This window comes from Candoia aspera, chromosome 1, assembly GCF_035149785.1.
Source record: "Candoia aspera isolate rCanAsp1 chromosome 1, rCanAsp1.hap2, whole genome shotgun sequence".
NCBI lineage: Eukaryota > Metazoa > Chordata > Lepidosauria > Squamata > Boidae > Candoia > Candoia aspera.
Window position 1 is genome coordinate 148,718,696 of NC_086153.1, and position 20,952 is coordinate 148,739,647.

General features: G+C 40.2%; 1 protein-coding gene across 1 annotated transcript; it reads left to right on the forward strand.

The window, feature by feature from the left end:
• Positions 1–1,526: 1,526 nt before the first annotated feature.
• RNASEH2B (ribonuclease H2 subunit B) lies at positions 1,527–15,602 on the forward strand. The gene is made up of 11 exons (XM_063315259.1): positions 1,527–1,711; positions 4,682–4,753; positions 6,108–6,215; positions 7,606–7,682; positions 8,401–8,518; positions 9,731–9,795; positions 10,867–10,972; positions 11,248–11,329; positions 12,304–12,346; positions 13,656–13,736; positions 15,208–15,602. The coding sequence occupies exons 1-11, from the start codon at positions 1,624–1,626 to the stop codon at positions 15,313–15,315; spliced, it is 948 nt and encodes a 315-aa protein (XP_063171329.1). The 5' UTR covers positions 1,527–1,623; the 3' UTR covers positions 15,316–15,602.
• Positions 15,603–20,952: the final 5,350 nt, after the last annotated feature.

Genomic DNA, 20,952 nt, shown 5'->3' on the forward strand with positions numbered 1-20,952 from the left:
GGCAGCAAAAAGCTATTAAGAATTAGGCTAATAACTCTTATCGTCTGAAAAAGAGACCTCTAATGCTATTCCCCCCCATTCCCCCCTCCCTAAAAGTGGCCAAGGCCCATGTGAAACAATAGAGAGCAATCAGTATAATGCAGTGCTTTTCAAACTTGGCAACTTAAAGACGTGTGGACTTCAACTCCCAGAATTCCTCATGTTGGCTGGGGAATTCTAGAAATTAAAGTCCACACGTCTTAAAGTTGCTAAGTTTGAAAAGCACTGGTATAAGATCTTGCTTAAGGTGTAAGAGTGGGGAGTCCCAGGTTTGAGTCCCCACTGCATCCTCACTGGATAACTTTGGGACAGTCACTTGCTCAGTGCAACCTCTCTCTCTCTTATAGAATAGATGTTCTAAAGATAAAAAGAAGGACCTCCATACAGGCTACCTTGAACTCACAGAGCAAAGGCAGGATAAAAAGCAAAAACAGACAAAATCTAGGACAGCTTCCCTCACAGATAAAAATGATTTTTAAAAGAGTTCAAGCTCTTTCTCTTCCAGTTGTTTCTTTTTCCAGCTAACAAGAATCCCAATAAAGTGCATTATTAAGTCAGACTGACTTGGCAGAACGGCTTGGGTCAGTCCTGAGATCCTATTCCAAAAAGGTCAGAGTGAGCAGTGCACTTGCCCTGTGGGCTAGTCCTATCTAATGTTAGAAAGTGGGCCTGTGTTTCAAAGCAGAAAAGGGAAGGTCTGCAGAACTGACTGCAGCACTGGAGCTGAGCCCTTCTTCCCAGTAGGAGGCTCCCTCCCTAGAAGGAGAAGAGAAGATGAATCAGATGAAAAGGGTCATCTTCTAGGCTAGCATTCGGCTCCCACTCTGGCCAGCCTGATGCTAGTGAATCTACATCAGGGGGCCAGCAGCACTCAACCACTCCTGTGTCTGCCATTGCCAGGAGAGGTGGACTGCCTCTCTACTGGGGGTTAGTATTTATCATGGTGGTGGTGAACAAGGCAAGGAACCAGCATGAAAGCCAGCTGGGTGACCTCGGGCCAGCCACTCTCTCAGCCCAACTCACCTCACAGGGCTGTTAATTGTGGGGAAAATAGGAGGAGGAAGGAGTATTAGGTATGTTCCCTGCCTTGAGTTATTTATAAAAAAAAAAAATAAAGGCAGGATAAAAAAATCTAAAAAAAACTTGATCCTCCATTTATTTGCCCAGGAGCCTTATAAAACACTTGCAGAGGAACAGTTCAACTTCTCACTCTTTTCCATTATTATTTCATTATATATATTTTGAAACTTCAGTATTTTTTTACAGAGTGCCTTACAATCTTGTCTATGGTTGCTGTTCTCTCTTTCTTGTTTTGCGGCCAGGCCCACGCCAAAAACAGACAATCCCGGTACATTTGAGACAGTAACAAACTCAGGGTAGCCACTTCGCCTGCGTAGAGCATCCGCTTCTCCTCTCGTCTTCCCACGCAGGCAGGCAGCGGCCCTCCGCCGGTTTGCGGGCAGCCGTCGAAGTCAGTTTTGCAATTTGACTCGCAATCCAAGCGGCATCCGCCGCTCTATACTTAATGCGTCTGTAGTTAGTAGGCGAAGATAGGCGGAGGCTGTCGCTGGGAGCAGAGCCGAGATGCCGAGCGGGAAGGGGAGGCAGCCAGCGGCTCCGGCAGAAAAACGCGCCGTTAGCAGCAGTCGCCAATGGGTGATGGTTCTCCCAGGTACAGGCGCCCCATGGCCGGCGGAAGGAGCCTGTTGAAAAGAAGTGGCTTCCTTCCGTGCACGGGAGGGCTAATGGGCTGTCTTCAAAAGGCTGAGCTTTTATTCCCCGCGTGAAAGTGCACGCGATCGCCTCGGGCACCCGGTCGGTGCTTGTGTGAATGGTCCTGGGCTTTGCGTTAGTGTTCCCCGTGCGCGATCTCTCCCTTCCGACGGTCGCAACAACGATATTAATTCCATGAACGAATCTCATTTCGTCTTCTAACGATCCCTCAGATAGCAAGTAGTGAAGGCATTTAGCAGGTAGGAAAGGTACCGAACCGTGCTATTGCTGCCCTCCGGAACAGGTTGGCTGGTCCAAAGTAAAATGAACGTGTCTTCCCAGTTGAATTCAGCTCCTGGGACTTCGTGGACACGTCTGTGTGGGATATTTTGGCTAAAATGTAGAGGAGATTTGCTGTTCCTGCCTCTTGTTTTCTTCCGATTGCCCAGTCGAGGATGTTTTGGTGGCCTCCCATCCAGGCCTGACCTTGCTTAGCTTAGAACAGTGTTTCTTAACCTTGGCAACTTTAAGACCTGTGGACTTCAACTCCTAGGATTCCTCAACCAGCATGGCTGGCTGGAGAATTCTGGGAGTTAAAGTCCACACTTCTTAAAGGGGCTAAGGTTGAGAAACACTGGCTTAGAAAATCAGCCAGGGAATGCCAGTTGCCGTGACAAAAGGTTATGACTGAAAGAAGCTTGTGTTTCCCCCACCTCACAAGCAGCCCAGCGAGGTAGGAGGCTTATCAGATTTCTAGGGCCTTGTAGCCAAGAAGTCTGGTGGTAACTTTGTATCAGAAATATTGCTCATGCATTTTAGAAGTATATTTCTAGATCAGTGTTCTTAAAACTTTTTTCTCTCAGGCCCCTTTCCCACTTTTAAAAATTATGGAGGACCCCAAAAGAGCTTGTTTGTATGGGTTATACTTATTGATATTTACTGTATTAAAAATTAAAATTGACACATTCGCTGCCGCTTACTGCTTCTCACAATTGTTTGATGGGAATTTAATATTGTATTATTTTTCAACATAGGCTGCAAATCATTTTGATTTCACAGACCGCTAAGAGAAGCTTGGGGGACCCCCAGGGGTCCTAGGACCACACTTTAAGAAACATTACTCTAGATCATTTGGTCAGATTTGTAGTAAGTCCTGGTGAATAGGAAAAAAGCATGCACATTTGCACAAACCAGAAATATTAAACATCATTTCCTGAACAATTTTGTGTTGAGAAAGATCACACCTCATTATGTCAAAATAAAAATATTTTCAGAGAGGTTGCTTGCATTTTTGAAAAACCTCTTTCTATTCTGCACTGCAAATTTCATGGAAGAATGGTGCAAATTTCATGGAAGAATGGTGGGTAATTCTTTGGCAATATTTGTTACAGCTTTTTAAATAAGTTTTCTGGAGTAAGTGGTAATCATATTAATAAAAAAATAGGCTATAGCCATGAAGCCCAGGATCCCAGCCAGAATTATGCTTGCTAACTTTCTAATTGTGGTATATGAGCAAATGCAACAATTGAAGCCATTGTTTGATAATTGAGTTGACTGTTCAGTGCCTGCCAGTGCAGCAGGTCACAGCACTAAGCCAACACTGGCGATCTTGAAGAGGTTTAGTAGGGTCCAACTTGATTAGGATTTCGATGAGAAACCACAAAGAAATTTAAGAGCCGGATCCTGACTAGGAAGTTGAAGAAATCTCCCAGAAGAAGTAAGTGGCAAAGCACTAACATTATTGTTGCCATGAAAACTAATGTGGATGTGAAGTCACCTGGAGCTGAGCTTCAACTTGACAAAGGCTTTGCTTTGTTCTATGAACCCAGAAAATTGAGCTAGTTCTGGAAGCCATGGTTAGGTTTACCTGTGGTTAGTGTATGTGAACACCACCTATGTTTCCTAGAATTAAAACATACTTGCAAATAAAAGTGTAGCCCAAAAAGGAGAAAGTAAGATCTCATGCTTGACATTTGAGTCTTGGTTCTTTTATCTGTTTGGGGAATTCGAAACCACATTCCTCTCTCTCACCAGAGAAGGTGATGTGATGTAGTTTTACCTACCACTTTACGACTAAGTGGTTCATAGGTATAAAGTAGCAGGTGATTGGTGCCAGTCCTCTCCACTTGTTTCATCTCTTCCATGCTTTTGACATAAGCATGAACCAAGGAAGCTTGGCTGCTCCCCTTCGCACAATTTCTCTCCCAGTTTACCTTCTAGCCACAGTGAGCCAGGCACTGAGTCCATGTGGTCTCCGTGCTTTCAGCATCAGTCTAGACCAAACTTAGCAACTTTAAGGTGTGTGAACTTCAACTCCCAGAATTCCCCATGCTGGCTGGGGAAGTCCACACACCTTAAAGTTGCCAAGTTTGAAAAAGACTGGTCTAGAAACAGAAAAGGAACCTGATAGCATGTGTGAAGACAGTCATGCCCCGAATATTCCATATCTTCTATTCTTAACCTGAAATAATGGTGGGACTGGTGATGTTACCTAGCTGGGTAATGAAACATCTGCAAGCAAACAACCAAGCTCAGAGAGTACCAAGGACTCCACATGTTGGTGGGAGTCAGACAAGGACAGTAGTCTTTTGAGCCAAAAGATGACATCAGGGTAAAGTGCAGTGGCTTGGCCATCTTACCTCCATGCCCAGGAACACTGATGACAGGCTTGGAAAAACCAGGATCTGGGCTCTGCGTTGTAGCCCTATTTATAAGAAGGCTGCCTTCAAGAGGTAGGGCTCAGATGATAAACTCTTTTAAGCTGGAAAAGGACAAAAGGGTAGGACTTGCTTGATTTTCTGGAGAGGAATTCTTATCCCTCATGACTGACCAGACAACCCTCACCTATATTTACAGTCACAGTTTCTAAGGTGGGTATTATAAACTATAAAAGGATATCTGTCACATTTGAGCATTCACCCTTTTTCAGAAACTGCAACTGATCTCCCGAAGAAGCCGGGTGCTGGACCTTTGTTTACAAGGCTGCCACATCCAAGTACAGGCAAGGCTCACCCTGTAAAATATTACTTGCTTAATGCCAGCTGATCTGCCACTTTTGCTTTCTCTTTGTAGTAGAAGTATTGTCCTCATCATGGTTACTATGATCCCTTTGTTAGCTGAAACTTTAAAAGTGAATTTTTCAAAAATAAATATTTATCTGGAGATATTTATACCTTTATCTGATAGAATTTTTAAAATCTAAAATTATGCCTGTGCAATGTAAATTACATTCTGCTGGGACTCAGGTGGGCTAAACTTAACTGGAAATGAATGCTGAATTTAATACTGTCAGGTGACTTTAGAATTATTTATGATCTGGGAAAAACAAGATATGGCTGGGCTCACACTAAAGAGTAATAGTTTAGGGTAGTATATTATGTAAAATCAACTGGTTGTAGTTTATTCATAAACTTTGGTTAAGCAAACTATAGTTTAGTGTGATGTATGAACTCAGTTATTACATTACTGTATATCTGTTAGCAGTAATTACTGTTATTTAAAAAACATGCACATTTATAATGATCAAATACTCAACGCTTTTTTGAAAATAAAAATGAAGTACTGCCCTTTGAAACCAGCTTTTGATTTGTGAGTGATATATTTGCCTTGCTTTTCTTCAAAAGAAGTTGAAATGACAAAACACCATTACACGGAAAACATTCTTCTTTGCCTTGAAATGTGCATCAATATGGTAGCTTTCTTTGCAGCCAGAGGATGGCAGATTTTAGATACGGACATATGAAAGAATGAAAATGTGAATTATGTATGTGCATGTGTGGGTATATACACATACTGTTAGAACAGTCAGCATTTGAGACTGGGAACCAACAAGACAAACTGTGCAGACTTTGCTCCTGAGTTCCTGTTCCAGTCAGCACATGGACTAGTAAGAACTAAAGTAATGAAACTGACTTTCTACAGTTGCCTCTGATGGAGTTGGTTTCATCTCACTAAATAGCTAAGAGCAAAGAAGGGATTTTTCTCATGGTCCTTCAAGTAGCATAAAGGATATACTGACCTTATTTAGTTTCTATTGCCAATGAAACATTACTATTGTGTGATCTGATCTGGAGTGATATTGCATTTGGTTTCTGATTCTGTTTGCTGGCTGACAAACCATGGCTTACAATGTAAATATACCTAATTATAGTTCAGTTTATTTAATAATGGAATAGTATGATTGATTTCCTTCTACTCCTTTTTTATCTTTTGTCCATTTGCTAAATTTTCTTTAAACTTACAATTCATACTCAAATATTTTTCTGTAAATTTTTAAATATTTTTTTATATTTATATGAGTCTTGGAAAAACTGCACAGCAAAACCAGAATGTAATGGTGGTTTCTGTTTTAACAGGACAAGCTGCCCTTTACTTATTTGGTAGTGATGCGTATCAGATATTTGAAATAAAAGCTTTTCATGAAGAATACCGGTCATGGTTTATTGGTCAAGAAGTTCAATATGGTGAGTAGAAAGTTGAACAGGACATAGATATATCAGGCCCAATGCCATAAGGCTGGGGGATCGGGCTTTCTGGATGTCTTGTCAATGATGAGAGATGCTGGGAGCTATACTGTAATATTATATCCCAGTAGTTCCATAGACGCTCGGCTTCCGTTTCTGATCTTTGACTAGTAGTCATTTATACTTTTTGAAATACTGTTTCTGCCTTGAAGTGGTTGTCATGGCTGCCTATTTCTTCCTCCCCTCAGAGAAGTAGAAATTGGGATGTTCCAGACTAAATTATTTGTATTTTTTTCATTGAATTATCATGACTTATATGAAGCATTACGATGATCTCTTAAAGATACCGCTGCCAACCTCTGGCTCTGGTGTATTCTTTATGTCTGACAGCAGGGGAAGAAACCAGGTTTTTGATTGTACCTTTTCCTCCATATCTTCATTGCAATTGGGTGTTTCAAGAAAATGTTGAGCTCAGAGAAGAGATTACACCATTACAGTAGTCGACTTTCCCTTGGCAGTACCTTGAGGAGGGATAGTGGCTTTGTCCTGAACTCTCATTTCCCTTGAGGTTAGAAATATAGGAGGGAGTCACTCTGTGTCACTCTGCATTGGGGCAAACGATTCTACTTAGGCTCAGGGTCTTTCTTGGGGGGAAAAAAAACCCCAAGTTACTCATTCATGGTCTCACACAATTTTTTTAAACACCAAGCGGGAAATAACTATGCCCAAATATGGCAATTCTGGAGACGTTTAGCAGGCCATACTTTCCTGAATTGATCTCCTGAATCACAACATCCAACCCATTTCCTCTCCCTTTTATTCACATGAGATCCAATTTTACCTATAGGTAAAAGTTTTAGAACCATAAGGGACATGCTAATATAGCAGTTACTTTAACATAAATTAATGTCGAGGTTTTTATGAAATATTTGATATTTTGGGGTATGGAGCACTTCAAATTTGATTCCAAAAATAGCTTCAGAGTGGACTGGGGCATAGGCATAATACTTGCTTGCAACTCTTTAAAGCAGCTGCATCTTTTCCTGGTTTTCATGGCATTCTTGGAAAGGCAATATGTTTTGAAACTCTATTTGATCTATTGCATAGCCCTATTATTTTTATTCTCCTTTATGTTGTATTGCCTTGTATGTATGTGGAAAACGACTGATGTTTGGAATTTGAATAGACAACATCTTTCCTATTTACAGTAAATATTCTCCTTCTTTTAAAAACCTTATTTTAAAGGATAAATTTAAATTGGCAAGGATAGGTTGGAGGTCTTTGACTTTGCTACTGAATCATTGTAGCATTTGTCCCCGACTTATATGGAAGCACTCTAGATTGTGTGGTACAGTTTCTGCTAGGATAATGTGTATTTTTCCACCTTCAGATGGACGTCTGTTTTTTGCTACACCAATGGACCCCTTGTTTCTTGTGCTTTTCTACCTTATCAAGGCAGAGAAAGAGGTAGGCAACTAAAATGTTTCGGGAAAATGGCATTATATTGTGTATCTCTGCCCACCACCCGGCAACAAATATCCATTATTTCTAAATGTCTCAAGAACTGTTTCTGAAATTATTGTTAATACTGTTGTAATGGTTGCCTAACCTAACAAAGCCAGACTCACAAGTGGGCTCTAGGAAATCTGGTTTATTGAAGGATTAGTATGCAAGTACAGAAAAAGCTGAGAATGAGCAAAAGCGCGCCAAATACAAATTAAGAACCCTCAGCTCAAAACGTAAGACCTCCCCCCACCCAGCCGTTCTAACCGCCCCCCTCCCAGGTGCCAGTAACTGTCTTCACCAGTCCTGGGAAAGCAACCTTGAGCATTTGAGAAAACCCAAACACATTCCATTCCCTCAACCAAGAGATAACAGTCCAGGCTAAGGCAGCCTCCCTTTCCTGCAAATCAACCACGCAATTAACAACTGACACGTGAAGTGTTACAAATCAAATACGTGGTTAGCAAATGACATGTGAAGTGTTACGATGTACCAGGCACATTGAAACAGTGAACATGACAACTGTGCATCTTTCTGGTTTATTAGAACATTTGGCCCAGCAGTAAGATAGTCTTGTATGGAAAACCTTCTGTTAAAATCTCTGGGCATAATGTTTTGGTTAAGAATTGTTTAAATCGTTCTGATTTTTTTCTAACTGTTTGTTCCCCTGCCTCACCCTCAGCAAGGAAAGTTTCAGCCACTGGATCAGATTTTGGTGGATGAAGAGTTTTCTTCCAGCATGGCATTGCTACAGTGCACAAGTACCTCACAGTCAGTTCACCACTTAGCTGAGCAAAAAGGTACAAGAGCTAGCAACTAAAATTATCAATTGATATTAAATTTAGACCTGCAAGCCTGTAGCCACTACTTCTGTTAGGCCAGTTAAGATAGCTAGCTCTCTCAGGGGGCCTTACAAACCACCTTTGGAGTGAGGACAGAAATGAGATAGAATAAACCTGGTGACCTATTTGAATCCATAGAGACCCTATCTAAGAGAAACTGCTGAGAGTGCATACCTAGGGTTTAATCCAGGCTTCTGCCACTTGAAGCTCTGCTAGAGAGTATTCTGCTCAGGATAGTCCACCTGGTCATATAGAGTATTTTTGCCAATTCTCTCCTTTTAACTCATAGCTTCCCCTCCTATGTTGTTGCTGAAGGATGGGGGTGGGGCTTCAGGGATTATAGGTAGTCTTCGTTTAGCAACCACAATTGGGACTAGCAACTTGGTCATTAAGTGAAGTGGTCTCTAAGTGAAACTGTGACTGTGCTTATGATCTTACTTCAGCTTTTCTTTGCTTTACAGACCTGTGAAGGTCGTAAATGTGAGGATTGGTCACAAAGTTACTTTTTCTTCACTGTTGTAACTGCGAATGGTTGCTAAATGAGGCAGTTGCTAAACGAGGGCCCCCTGTATAGGAAACAGGGAGGGAAAAGTGGGGGGGTGGCATCTTGTAGCTTTTATAGGCAGTCAGCAAAAATTGCTGCCTCCATTCTTCCATTAGCAATAGTGCTCTACTAGATGAGAAGCTATCTATGGATGGAAGGAGCTTGTCTAAGATCCAGCCTATGACATTCACATTTCTAGAGATGCCATGCTCCCTGGGGAATTCTGGGAATTGAAGTCCATACATCTGAACATTGCCAAGTTTGAGAAACAGTGCTCTAAAGGGCTGCTACCAGTTGTAGTGAAACATTCCCAACCTGGTTCCTTCAGCTCCCATCATTCCCCCTGCTAGCACAGGTATTCTGACTGGGGATACTGGGAGCTGTAATGCAACACATGTGAAAGGCACCAGTCGCAATTGTAAAGATAGGTGTTTTAGATAATGCTCAGATAGATTAACTACATTGTAGTTTGGCTTAGTATTAGATAAGTGTGTGTATGTGTGTAGAACCCCTCCAAAATATTCATTGATGTTGATAACCAGATGCTGAAATAAATCTCTATTTTGTCTCCTAGTTCCATTAATGCACAGACTAAATGCAGTCTGGCTTCTGCTCTTTTCTTCCAGAAATAGGTGATAAGAAATTTTTTAGATACAGTGAGAAGAAAACACTGATGTGGCTAAAGAAAAAGGTATATTTTTCTCTGTCACCATTTTAATGTTAAATATTTTAGCATTTCATTCTTCAATGATAGGTCTATTGTGTAATATATTGTACTGAACTGTAGTTGAAATTGGAAAACACAATGTAAAAACCACCTGTTTTTAAGGCATATTTTCTCTCAGTGGGTACAAAAGATGCTAGCCATTTCATACAAGATTCTGATTTGACTGCAGTTCTTGACTGAGGGCTGATCTTGCTTCTTGGGACTCACTTTTTATCTTTTAAAAAGTACACATCCTTCTAACCTAGCATTCAATTGTATATTTAGAAAATATAATGCCAAGGACTCAGATCCACATGATGTCATCAGTTTCACAAAATTTTATAGTTGTTTCAATACTAGAGGTTCTAGAGAACCTGAAAAAAACGATAAAGAAGCAGACTTTTAAAACACAGTGATTGAATTAAGTTGGACAGAATGCCCCATGTTGGGTTCAGTAGATGATATTTACAAATACATACACACACTTTTTATCTATAATCAGTAGTATTAAGTACCAGTCTAAAAAGGGAGAGGCAGAGGGTCCTGCAACACAACTTTTTTTTTAAGCGTTTTATTTACAATTTCAGAAGAGCAATTTAGCAATCAGCCAAATGCCCCTTACTAGTATAATTATGCTAGCTTTATTCTTTCTGCCATGGTATGATTATTGTACAACAAATTTGCTATATTGGGGGGAAAAAGTTTAGATATTACAACTTAATAAAGTGCACTAATACTTTGCCAAAATGTATTTATTTATTTAAATGACTGATACAGCTGCCTGTCTTATAGCAATGATTCTATTATAATACAGCTTAATATGTACTGTGAACATAATTCTTCGTAGTCTTCTGCTGAACACCTTAAATAAACAGAAATATTTTGTTCTTTTAAAAAGTCTCATTGCCTGAACAGGCAGCATTTAGGTAATATGAGTGACTATGTTTCCTGTCTTTATGACAAAGATGCTGTATTTGCCATGAAAAATATGTAATGGATTTCAGTGTGCAGCTTCAAACTTTGATTATGGTGGTACTATTTTGTGGCTTTTGATAGGTTAACCAGCTTCTGAAAGTATTAAGAGAAAATAACATACCAGTGGGTAGAAAAATACAGGCTGCTACATTTATCAGCAATAATCCAATCAACAGTGGCACAGAAGGTAAGGGAATTAAATTTGTTGAACAAAACTATGTAGAGTAAAATATACCACTTTGCCTTCGTGAATTTTGATTTATGAAACTTACTTTTGGTTTCACCTTCCTTTTTAATCATTGTCAGAAAGGGAACCTGGCAAAATCATTCATGTGTGGTTCTTTTTCAACAATGGGGAGGAGCTGATTAAGAGAAGAAAAAGTAGAATTGGTACATTTGGGAAAGGAGGCTACTAAATAAGATAGATGAGTAATATGCAATATTATTTCATTTATTTTTCAGAGGATTATATTCGTTATGCTCATGGTTTAATATCGGACTATATTCCTGAAGAGCTAAGTACAGCATTAGCTAAATATTTACGGTGAGCGTTTAACTAATTTAAAAAGCTAACTGCTATGAAGGAGAATTTTCCTTTCATGGTTCCAGTGACTAATATTGGTTGGAAAATGTGCATAGTGCAGTGGAGCCCACCCCTATTTCCCTGCCTGTCTTCCATGCAGCTGCTTTTCTTGTCGCCTTTTCCAAGTTGGGAGGCCACAGTTCAGTGAAATGAACTGGGCTAAACAGGACTCCACAAAATGGTGGTGACATTCCCCAGATCAGTCAGGGAACTTTCTGTGACCAGGGCTCTGCTTTGGTAAGATTCATTTGCCTGATTCCTGAGGATCCCAGAGGGGGAGCTGTATAGGAAAGACGGGGCATCCCAGGTATTTTTTTCTGTGGATCTAACTCCATGTTTTGTTGACTTTGCTGCCTTTTAATCTTTGGGAGAATGTTCGTCTGTTTTAAGTGTTTGGCACAAGGACTGATGCAGTAAATACACAGTGAAGGCTCTGAAGATTATAGCCATAAGCTCTCAAAATTGTTCCCAAAATAGCACTATTAATACTTGTTTTCATTAAGATGGGTTAGTAAGTGTATAAAAACATATTTGCCCTGTTAGATAGCTGACCATGGCTGATCCTGAAAAAGCTTATTTAGGTCAAACCTACTTAATACTTGGATGGGAGATGAACAGAAAATATCAGGGCTATAGGCTAGACTAGGTAGTAGGGAAAAAACATCTTGGAAGTAAGCAGTGGCAAGCCATTTCTGTATTATTGTTAAGACAACCACTTGGACATGTCTACAAAGTCACCAGGAGTTGAGTTTGACTCAAAGGAAACTTTACAGTCCCTAAAATTTTGTTTAATTGTTGACAAATGTGATTTAAATCTTGTAAATTAATTTCTGTGGAGAAATGCAACAGGCTTTTTAACCACATAAATAGCTGAGGTAAATATGCTGATGTACTCAGGTAGCTCTAGAGTTTAACTTAACCTTTCTGGCTTCCAGACTTCCACAAAGTACAGACCTTCCAGCAGAGCCAGCATCAAAGGTAAGGAGCTCTCAAGGAAGACCTGCTTTTCAGCACTTAGAACCTTGAGCCATCCAGAGGTGGTTGAATTCCAAATCCCATAAGCTCCATTTCTGTGGCCATTGGTCACAAATGGCGGGAATCATAATCCAGCAACATTTGGAAAACCGTATGGCTTCTCCACCCCTGGTTTAGATGTTGCTCGTCAGTTTTACAACAGGGCTGAAAAAAAAAACTGCTGTAAAGAACTGCTTGGAATTCATTAGTGAAGTGGAAGATAGTTCTTGAAATATTTATTACCTTTCTTATCAAGATAGTTTGCCTTTTCAGGCATAAAGGTGAAACCAACTTAGTAATGCAAGCTGCTAAATCAGGGACCAGTAACCTTTTCAGATGCTGGACATCCTCATATAAAAATACACTTTAAACAATTGGTGCAATCTTACCCTGAGGTCTCACATGAGCTCATTATGAAAATGTTAAACCTTAGGAGAATCAAGCAAGAGTGAAACCTTGAGAGAGTTCAGCCGTTTTTAAAACTTTTTTTTTTTGTGGAGGGGGATTATTTATTTAGGAGGATTGTATCTGTGGGCACCCAGAGGACTCAAGCTGACCCCTGAACTATTATGGGTGTTCATGAAATGGAAAATGTGTTTTGTTTTGAACTCGAGCCAAAATTGCATCAAAGAAATTCAATCAATCTAGTTAGGATTGGCTGAGGTTCAGAAGAAACAAAACCTGAAATACTTCGATTGTTCTGTCCTTTGTGGAAACAAAACTCAGAACTGTTCTAGGTAATTTGGCTGTTGGAAACAATAGGATTCAGAACATGCAAAAACCTGGACAACCACCAGTTGGCAGCAAGGAGACAACTTTCAATTACAGCAGATAAAACATAATGGAATACCTGGAACAATGAAGTTTCAGTCCATATCTGGAACAAAATATCTGAAACACAGAGTTCATGCAGAAACCAACTGAAAACCAGCTGTTCCTTGCATGGAACAGTTCATGGGCAAACTGTTTTGCATGTCCTTATGGCTATGCTAATGTGTATTTTCAGGTGACAGAATGGTACCCAGTCCCAAATTTCAGTGGTGTCCTTTCATGACTGTCTCGTTTTTGAGAAATGTGAGAAGCACAGTTGCACTTTCAAACTTCACATCTCAGCTTTAGATTTACCAATTAATCATGGAAGATTAGATCATACAGTGCTACTTCACCTTTCTCTATGGTGTCTATGTTTATTTCATAAGTCTGAACATTTTTTACTCTGAAGTTCAGGAGCCCAATGTGATTTATGGCATAAATCATCACTTTAACATTGCAGAAAAGGAAACTGTCAGATGCTCCTGTGGAAGCTGAAGAAGATTATACTAAATTCAATACTGGTGATCTGAAAACCAAAAAGGTATGTGTATCTGTGTTTTCCTGCCTCAAATTTTGTCTAACACTAGGATGCGCTATAAAAAAGGGTGGGGGGAGAAGCAGGACAGTTATTTGAGCAAGTATTATCTATAAGAGATCAATATAATTCTGTTTTTCAGAATAGTGTGTCTTAACTGACAAAAGAGCTAGATAAAATATTAGCAAGGAAAGGGAGAAAGGACCTCTCTTTTTAAAGAGTTAATTTTTATAATATTTAAAAACATGAGACTCAAATTACTTTTCTACAGAATTTACTTATCATGCAAAGCCATAAAGTTGTTGTGATTTTGGCTCAGTGTGGTATTTGAACACTGCCAGTAGGTTTATTTGGTAAACCATGGATAAATGTTGCCTTAGTGCAATATGCACAGTAAATTGCAATATTGGCATATAATATTCAGTGTTTTTCCTAATTATGCCAGGTTTTAGCTCTGCAAGCATCTTACAAGTGTTCTTTATTTTTGGAAAGTGCAGCTCAGTTCTTTAATACAATGTTTCCCACAGAGATCAGTGGGACTTGGAATATTCTTGTGATACTGATTTAGTATAAAGCCAGGCTGTCACAAAAATACCAGTAGAGGACATGAAAAATAGCATGGAACTGAAAGCAGTGATTAGATTACCCACTTAATCTGGTCTCCTACTAAGCCAATGAATGGAGAGTTTCAGAGAAGTGATTGATTCCTCACGAGGCGGATTTCCTATGCATGTGGCTGCTTTGATATGCATAATAGTTGTTGTTAGTAGATTCTTGTTCATGCTGTCTGCTCTAGCTGAAATATCAATGTAAACCTGTTTTTAAAAATCGTGTGGATCAGAATAGTATTTTATTGGGAAGACCAGAAATAGCTTCATTCTTAGGAATGCTAGAGAAATACAATATAAACTAGAGATGTATAGCCAAAGATTTGGCTAGGTAGTTAAAGTCAGTGGAGATAATGAAGCTGTCATCTTACTACCTTGCTCACGGTCTCATAGCCATCAAAGTCACTGTTTACTATTGTCTTGGTTAGCTTTTTCTCTGATAGGTATTTTAACTCAATTTAGTCACCATAAGAGCTTAATAATGACTTATAAATCAAGATTGAAACAGAAACTGTAGTCTGATTTTTATATTGGTCTTCGTTCATATGAATTTGATACCTTAGCATGAAAGAGTGTTAAAGGTGTGTACACTAATCTTCTGGGGAGGTAACATGTTTTGGGAAGAGCATGCTTGTACTTGAATGTTTTCACAATGTAATCTGAAAAAGGGTATTTTCACGTGAATTTGTTTCTCAGATCAGTTACTGATTTTTTAGCTGATTCTTTGGGATTGGCATGATTATTATAATGACCCTCTGAATACAATGTTGTGTGAGGGATTGTGTGCAGTTGCCATTTATGAGTCCTGTATGTGAGAAAAATTGAATCCTAAACCTTGTGCTGATGTTTTACTTTGTTCTTACTTCCAGGCAAGCAATAAAATGTCAGCTGCACAAAAGGCCTTAGCAAAAGTTGACAAGAGTGGCATGAAAGTGATGTCTTCTTTCTTCAGACCAAAAGCTACAGCACCAAAATGAGGGAGGGGGGTGCTGTTCGGTTCAATAATTGTGTTGGAAATTTTCTGTGACATCCAAGCTCCTTGTAGCTTTCTTCTCCTATTTTCCCCTATTAGGACTTGTCAGAAGTAGAAATGTATGATACTGATATGAATCTAATCAAAGTTAATTTTTCATTTGTGTTAGGAAAACTGGATTCGGTCATCTGCTCCAGACAGCAGTCTGTCTCTATTGTCATTATTACTGAAAATTCACAGTGTAATGCAAAACAATATATTAATTTCTGAATAAATTATTTGTACTTCTTATCTTTTAAAATGTTGATGATTTGGTCTGAGGGAGATCCTATGTGTGTTTTCTTTGTATTTTAAAAACCAGAGAGGCATTTTTGTTGGCTGTTGATCCTGATCTTTCCACGCTGGTGATCTGGGTGATCAGAGTCTTAGTTTATGTATGTCTTGAATGATGAATGATTTGGGGTATTTTTTCCAAACTGGGTGAGTTTTAAAGATAGTATTTTAAGGAAAAGCTATATTGTTAATATAAGCTTATCATTATGGTCTTAAATGGAAGAGGGGAAGAGAAAGCAGGACTTTTTAAAAAAAAATACTGTCATTATATACAGGCATGCAAAGTTTAATAAGAGGTACTTATTAGACAGAACAGAAAATAGTTCTTGGTGAGGGAGAGGAGTTTTCTGAGAATGATAGTGTGACAAATTTTGTTCAGAAGTAGTTGTATCGCTGAGCTCCCAAGGCCTCTCTGATAGACTAGGTCTGGCACTGTCAGTGTTATAACAATGCTGTACCCTGAATGCTTTCACAGCCCATTGCCAACGGGCACTCTGGATGGATAAGTTGCTTTCTTCATTTATTTTAAAAAGCCTACTGCTTGTGACACATGCCTGTGGAACTAAAGGTGTATATTTCTGTTCCTAGTTGCACTGGGGAGGCGGACAGAACCACAGAAGGTATCCCTGTATTCTACAGAGAAGCCTGCCTATTTATCAGCCATTGAGCCCAGAAAATGTTACCTGACCTTTGAATGGCTGATTGATTTTATTCCTGGTGTTTTTTACCTCTTCTTGTTTTTTATATCTATGCTTTTTTTTTTTTTAAAGTATCAATATTTGATTTTTTAAAAAATTGTTGAAGGTGGGAGTGCAATTTTTAATAAACAAATTACATAAACCTGGGTAGAAGAAAATTCTTGAGTTGGAAGCTTTCCTTGTGCCATACACAAGCAACCTGCTCAAATGCTATCACAATCCCTGCCTTCCTCTAGGGAAAAAGTTTGGTTGAGAAAATATATTGCATTTTCCCCTCTGTAGCTTATTTTGAATGTGAATATTAAATTAGGACCTTCCTCTCATTTCGCACCTTATACGTTAGTTAACTTTACTTCAGTGCTTTGGCAGTTGGATGCTTTCCCTTTGCTTCCTTTCAAAGCTCATCTCTAAAAAGACTGAGTTGCTGTTGTGCTTTTTTAAATTACAGTGAAGGAGGGCTCCATTGGAGAAGAGAGGCTTAACTTTGCCCACATGAAGCAATTAAGCTTAGAGAGAATTAAGAATTCTATTAGGGCCAATGGTAGGCTTTGGAAGTGAACCCACTCACAGTCCAGGTATGTGTACAACTGATATTATAAAAGGGAACAGGATATATTAAAGAGCCTTTCAGCTTGTGCTACTATTGGCATGAACCCTCCTCCCATAATATAACAGAATAAAAACAAGACATTTTGCAAGGAAAATGAGACAGTAAGTGCTACATTAGAAGTTAGTTGACAATCAGTGCTGATCTTTCCTTTTCTGAAGGTACAGGAAAAGTTTCCTTGCAATCAAGCTTAATTCCTGAGCTCCACATATATGTGCATCATTGCCTACTGTGACCAAAATTCATGAAAGTTGAGGCTGCAATTCTGACTTTGTTTAGTACAGTATAACCTTCACTGAACAGAGCTGAGATTTCTGAGTAAAAATATCAGTGCTTACGTTGGTTCTTTTGTTTGTTTGTTTGGTTTTGTCCCTTTGAGTCAGTCTTGACTCCTGACAACTGCCTGGACTAGTCCCTGCAGTTTTCTTGGCAGGATTTCATATATTTCAACTGTATCCCCAGTACTCTTGATTGGAAATTCTATTTGCGGTTTCTGAGGAGCACCAAAAGGAAAGACTTTTCTGTTCTCTGAAGTAGATAAACTTCTTCTTAGCATTTTCCCCGCGCTATGGCAGGGTCCACTTGTTGGCATATCCGTGTCCATTTGGCTCGGTCCAAGGCATCTTCAGGGGTGACACTCACACATTCCATGTCCTTCTTAATGCGGTCCATCCACCGTTTCTTGGGTCTACCACGGGGCCGCCAGCCACCAGGGTCCAGGCGCATGGCTGTGCTCACCACCGAGTCTTCTTTGCCATGTATGACATGTCCAAGATGAAAATTCCTTCCTCATTGTATTACAGTAGAGTATAATCTCCCTCTCCCCACCACCACCACATTGTTAAGCATCCACAGCAACAAAATAATGTAGTATTAACAGACCCTTTATGTTTATAGAAGCAGGAAGTGTGGCCTCTCCCATCTTTACAGCAGCATGTATGCTCAAAGGTGAGAAAAAAGAAGCTTCAAATTATATAAACCACTTTTTACCCTGAGCAAGATGAGAAAATTACAAGAACTCACAGAAAGTCCTCAGGGCGATGGGTGAACTTTTCTAAAACAGAATGCAAAGTGCTGAAGGAGCGTGGTTGTTGCCAAGATGTTTTGAAAGCGATTCTTTTTCCTCCTGTGAATGTTCTCCATGTGGGTGACACCTTTCAGCTTCTAATAGGTTACCAGGGGGCAGGGAGAACAAAGGTGTGAGAACAACAATTTGGAATATTCCCATTAAGGTTTAAGCTGTGACCAGAACCAGTTTGTTAGCCATCCTATGGATCATCCCATCCTAATCCCTTGTCAGTTTTCATAGGTGAGAATGGCTATTTTCATAAGCAATAATAGTCAATTTAATATAACTTTGCTTGACTGAGTTCAGCTCTTTTTTCTCAAGTGTGCCTGTGTGTGCACCTAAGCAAAAAAAAAAAGCAAGTCACAAACTCAGATGTGTAAACAACCTCACTGCTATATCCATGTTATTTTTTATGCCAGTAGGAAAGAATGGTTCTCGCTGTTCCTTAATAGTTGATTGTAGAATGTAGATTCTTAAGAAGTAGGGAGTCCCCTGAGATTGAAGTGGTTTGTAACTTCCATAGATAGATTAAAAAGAATTTTCAGTTTGGGGCCCTTGCTAATTGTAACCCTGATTCAAGTGCTCCTGGATGGTTTGCTTCTGCTTTCCCACCAATATTCCGGCAGTATCCCAATCAGGTGAGTTAGACTGGGAGAGAGGAAGTTCATTCAGATGCAGTGAAAGCCTGGATTCTAAATTTCCCCGTTCCTAGATTAATGCTGCTACTCCTGCAGATATAACCCATGGAAAAGGCCAAGGTTCGTTGGGATTTCTTCTCAACTAAACCAGGTAGCTCAACCCTGCCCAGCAGCTCTTTGCAAAGGGGCTGCTTTGGGCTTTTTTTTCCCTTTTCCGCAGCCGAAGCCAGCTCCAGCCCCGCCCAGGAGTGCAACGAAAAGGGGTGTTTTGGCACGCTGCTGTTGAGCGGCTGCCTTTAGCATTTTTTTTTCTTTTTCCACAGCCAAAGCCAGCCCAGCCCAGCCAGCAGCCAGGCTGGGCACACCTCTTCAGCAGCGGGAGCAAGAAGATGGCAAGGTCAGCTGGAGCAGCGGAGCGCAGGGCGGCAGGAGGCCCAAAAGGCATAGATTTGGGGGGAGACAGGCAGGTGGGAGTTGTAGTGCCCCTGCAGTCAAAAGTGTGGGCGGGCTGCCAAATGCCCGAATTTGGTCATGTGACTGTGGGGTCGCTGCAATAGCCGTATCTTTGGGCACTGATTGTAAGTTCATTTTTTTCAGTGCTGTTGTAATTTCGAATGGTTACTGAATGAATGGTCATTAAGTGAGGACTACCTGTAACCTTTTGGCCACTTCTGTGTTTTCCATACCTGCTTACAAGCCAGATGTATCAATCTAACTGCCTCACGTTGTGAGACTTCAAGCAGGTGTGCTGGCATTTCTTAATTCCTTCCTTTGTAGTTAAGTCTGGCTTCGGTGATGAAATATTGATACATTTCATCAACTTTGGGATCTTTTTGTACATTTTATACATTTCTTCTGTCTTCTTTATAGGTTCTTCAGTAAGTATTTGCCTACATTGTCTTTTACTGGGCCCAGCACTGGAAAAAATGTTCCCTTCATTTTGCTAATTTTCTTAAAGAAATCTCTTCTTCATCCCATTTGCTTGTTATCAGTTTCTTTGCTTTTCTTACTGATTACTGATCTCTTCTTGCTCTTTTCTGGAGCTCAACATTTAGTTAGACAAATTTTCCACTGCCACTTTTACCTTTCATTTTCATATTTCTTCAGTTATTTTTAATGTGTCGGCCAACAGCCATTTTAATCTCCTTTCATTTTTTATTTCTTTCAATTTCCTGATTCCCAGACTATCAATATTCAGTCTTGACCTTTCTGCTCTGACAACATCATCTTGTCTTAGTTCATGGTTCTGGCATTCCATGTACCAACAGTAGGCATACCTTTGCACCTCTGAACTTTCCTTTTGCCCCTGGGCACATCAGCAGTGGGGCATCTTTTCCGCTTCAGCCTAGTCACATCATAAGCACCAGCACTACTTGTACATGCCCTCTGCTCTTCCTCAGTAGCTCACTGGATACAATCTACCCCTGGTTGGGAGGTTTCATCTTCCACAACCATAGTGACCTTGTCCTGGTTGTAAATGTCTGGCAGAATACTGGAGTGGGTTGCCATTTCTTTCTCCAGTAGACCATACATATTCTGATTTCTTATCTAGGACCTGTCAGTCATGGGATGCATAAGTCCCTTCATCACTATAAGGTAACAATCCAGGATGGAATGCTAAAGGATCAGTAAATGGTTTCTGGAATACAGGGCAGATAAATCTTCCCTGTTTCACCTGATGTCTGGCTGCAAAGCAGGATAGGACCATATGGATGCTGTCATCAAATCTGAGGGGTTATGTTATCTCGTTGGTTCCAGAAATAAAGTAAAAATAAATTGTAATAATTACACTTAATATGTTTAATTGATGGAGGCCTTCCAGGAAGCCAAATTTTGCCAATCTTTCCCACCCTCAACAAAAAAAAATACAACTGTTTGCCTTGTGGATTAGTTCATCCCTCTGTACTGTATATTTGTAGTTGTCATGAGTGCCGTTGAGCTGAAGACATCAGCGCAATGGCACACATGACAATAACGAGGAAGCAGGGGATGGGGCTCAAGATAAGCAGCCATCAGCTCACAAAGAAGAAAGAAGAAGAGACAAAGGCTAAGCGGATCGCGAGGCACACCCAAGCTGTTAGCACTAGCGCAACGGAGATCGCCCAGCTGACAGCAATCACCGGATGAATAAGGAAACTGATGATGGGCGATCCCGGAGCACCAGCGGGGCCTCGCAACCCCTCACCTACCGGCAAGACAGCATGTTGGACAAAGGGGGGATGACGTAACCCTGAGTGAGGGGGCGCTGACCGGCGCGGGGTATTTAAACCCCGCACCGGCGCGCTCCTGTCACTCT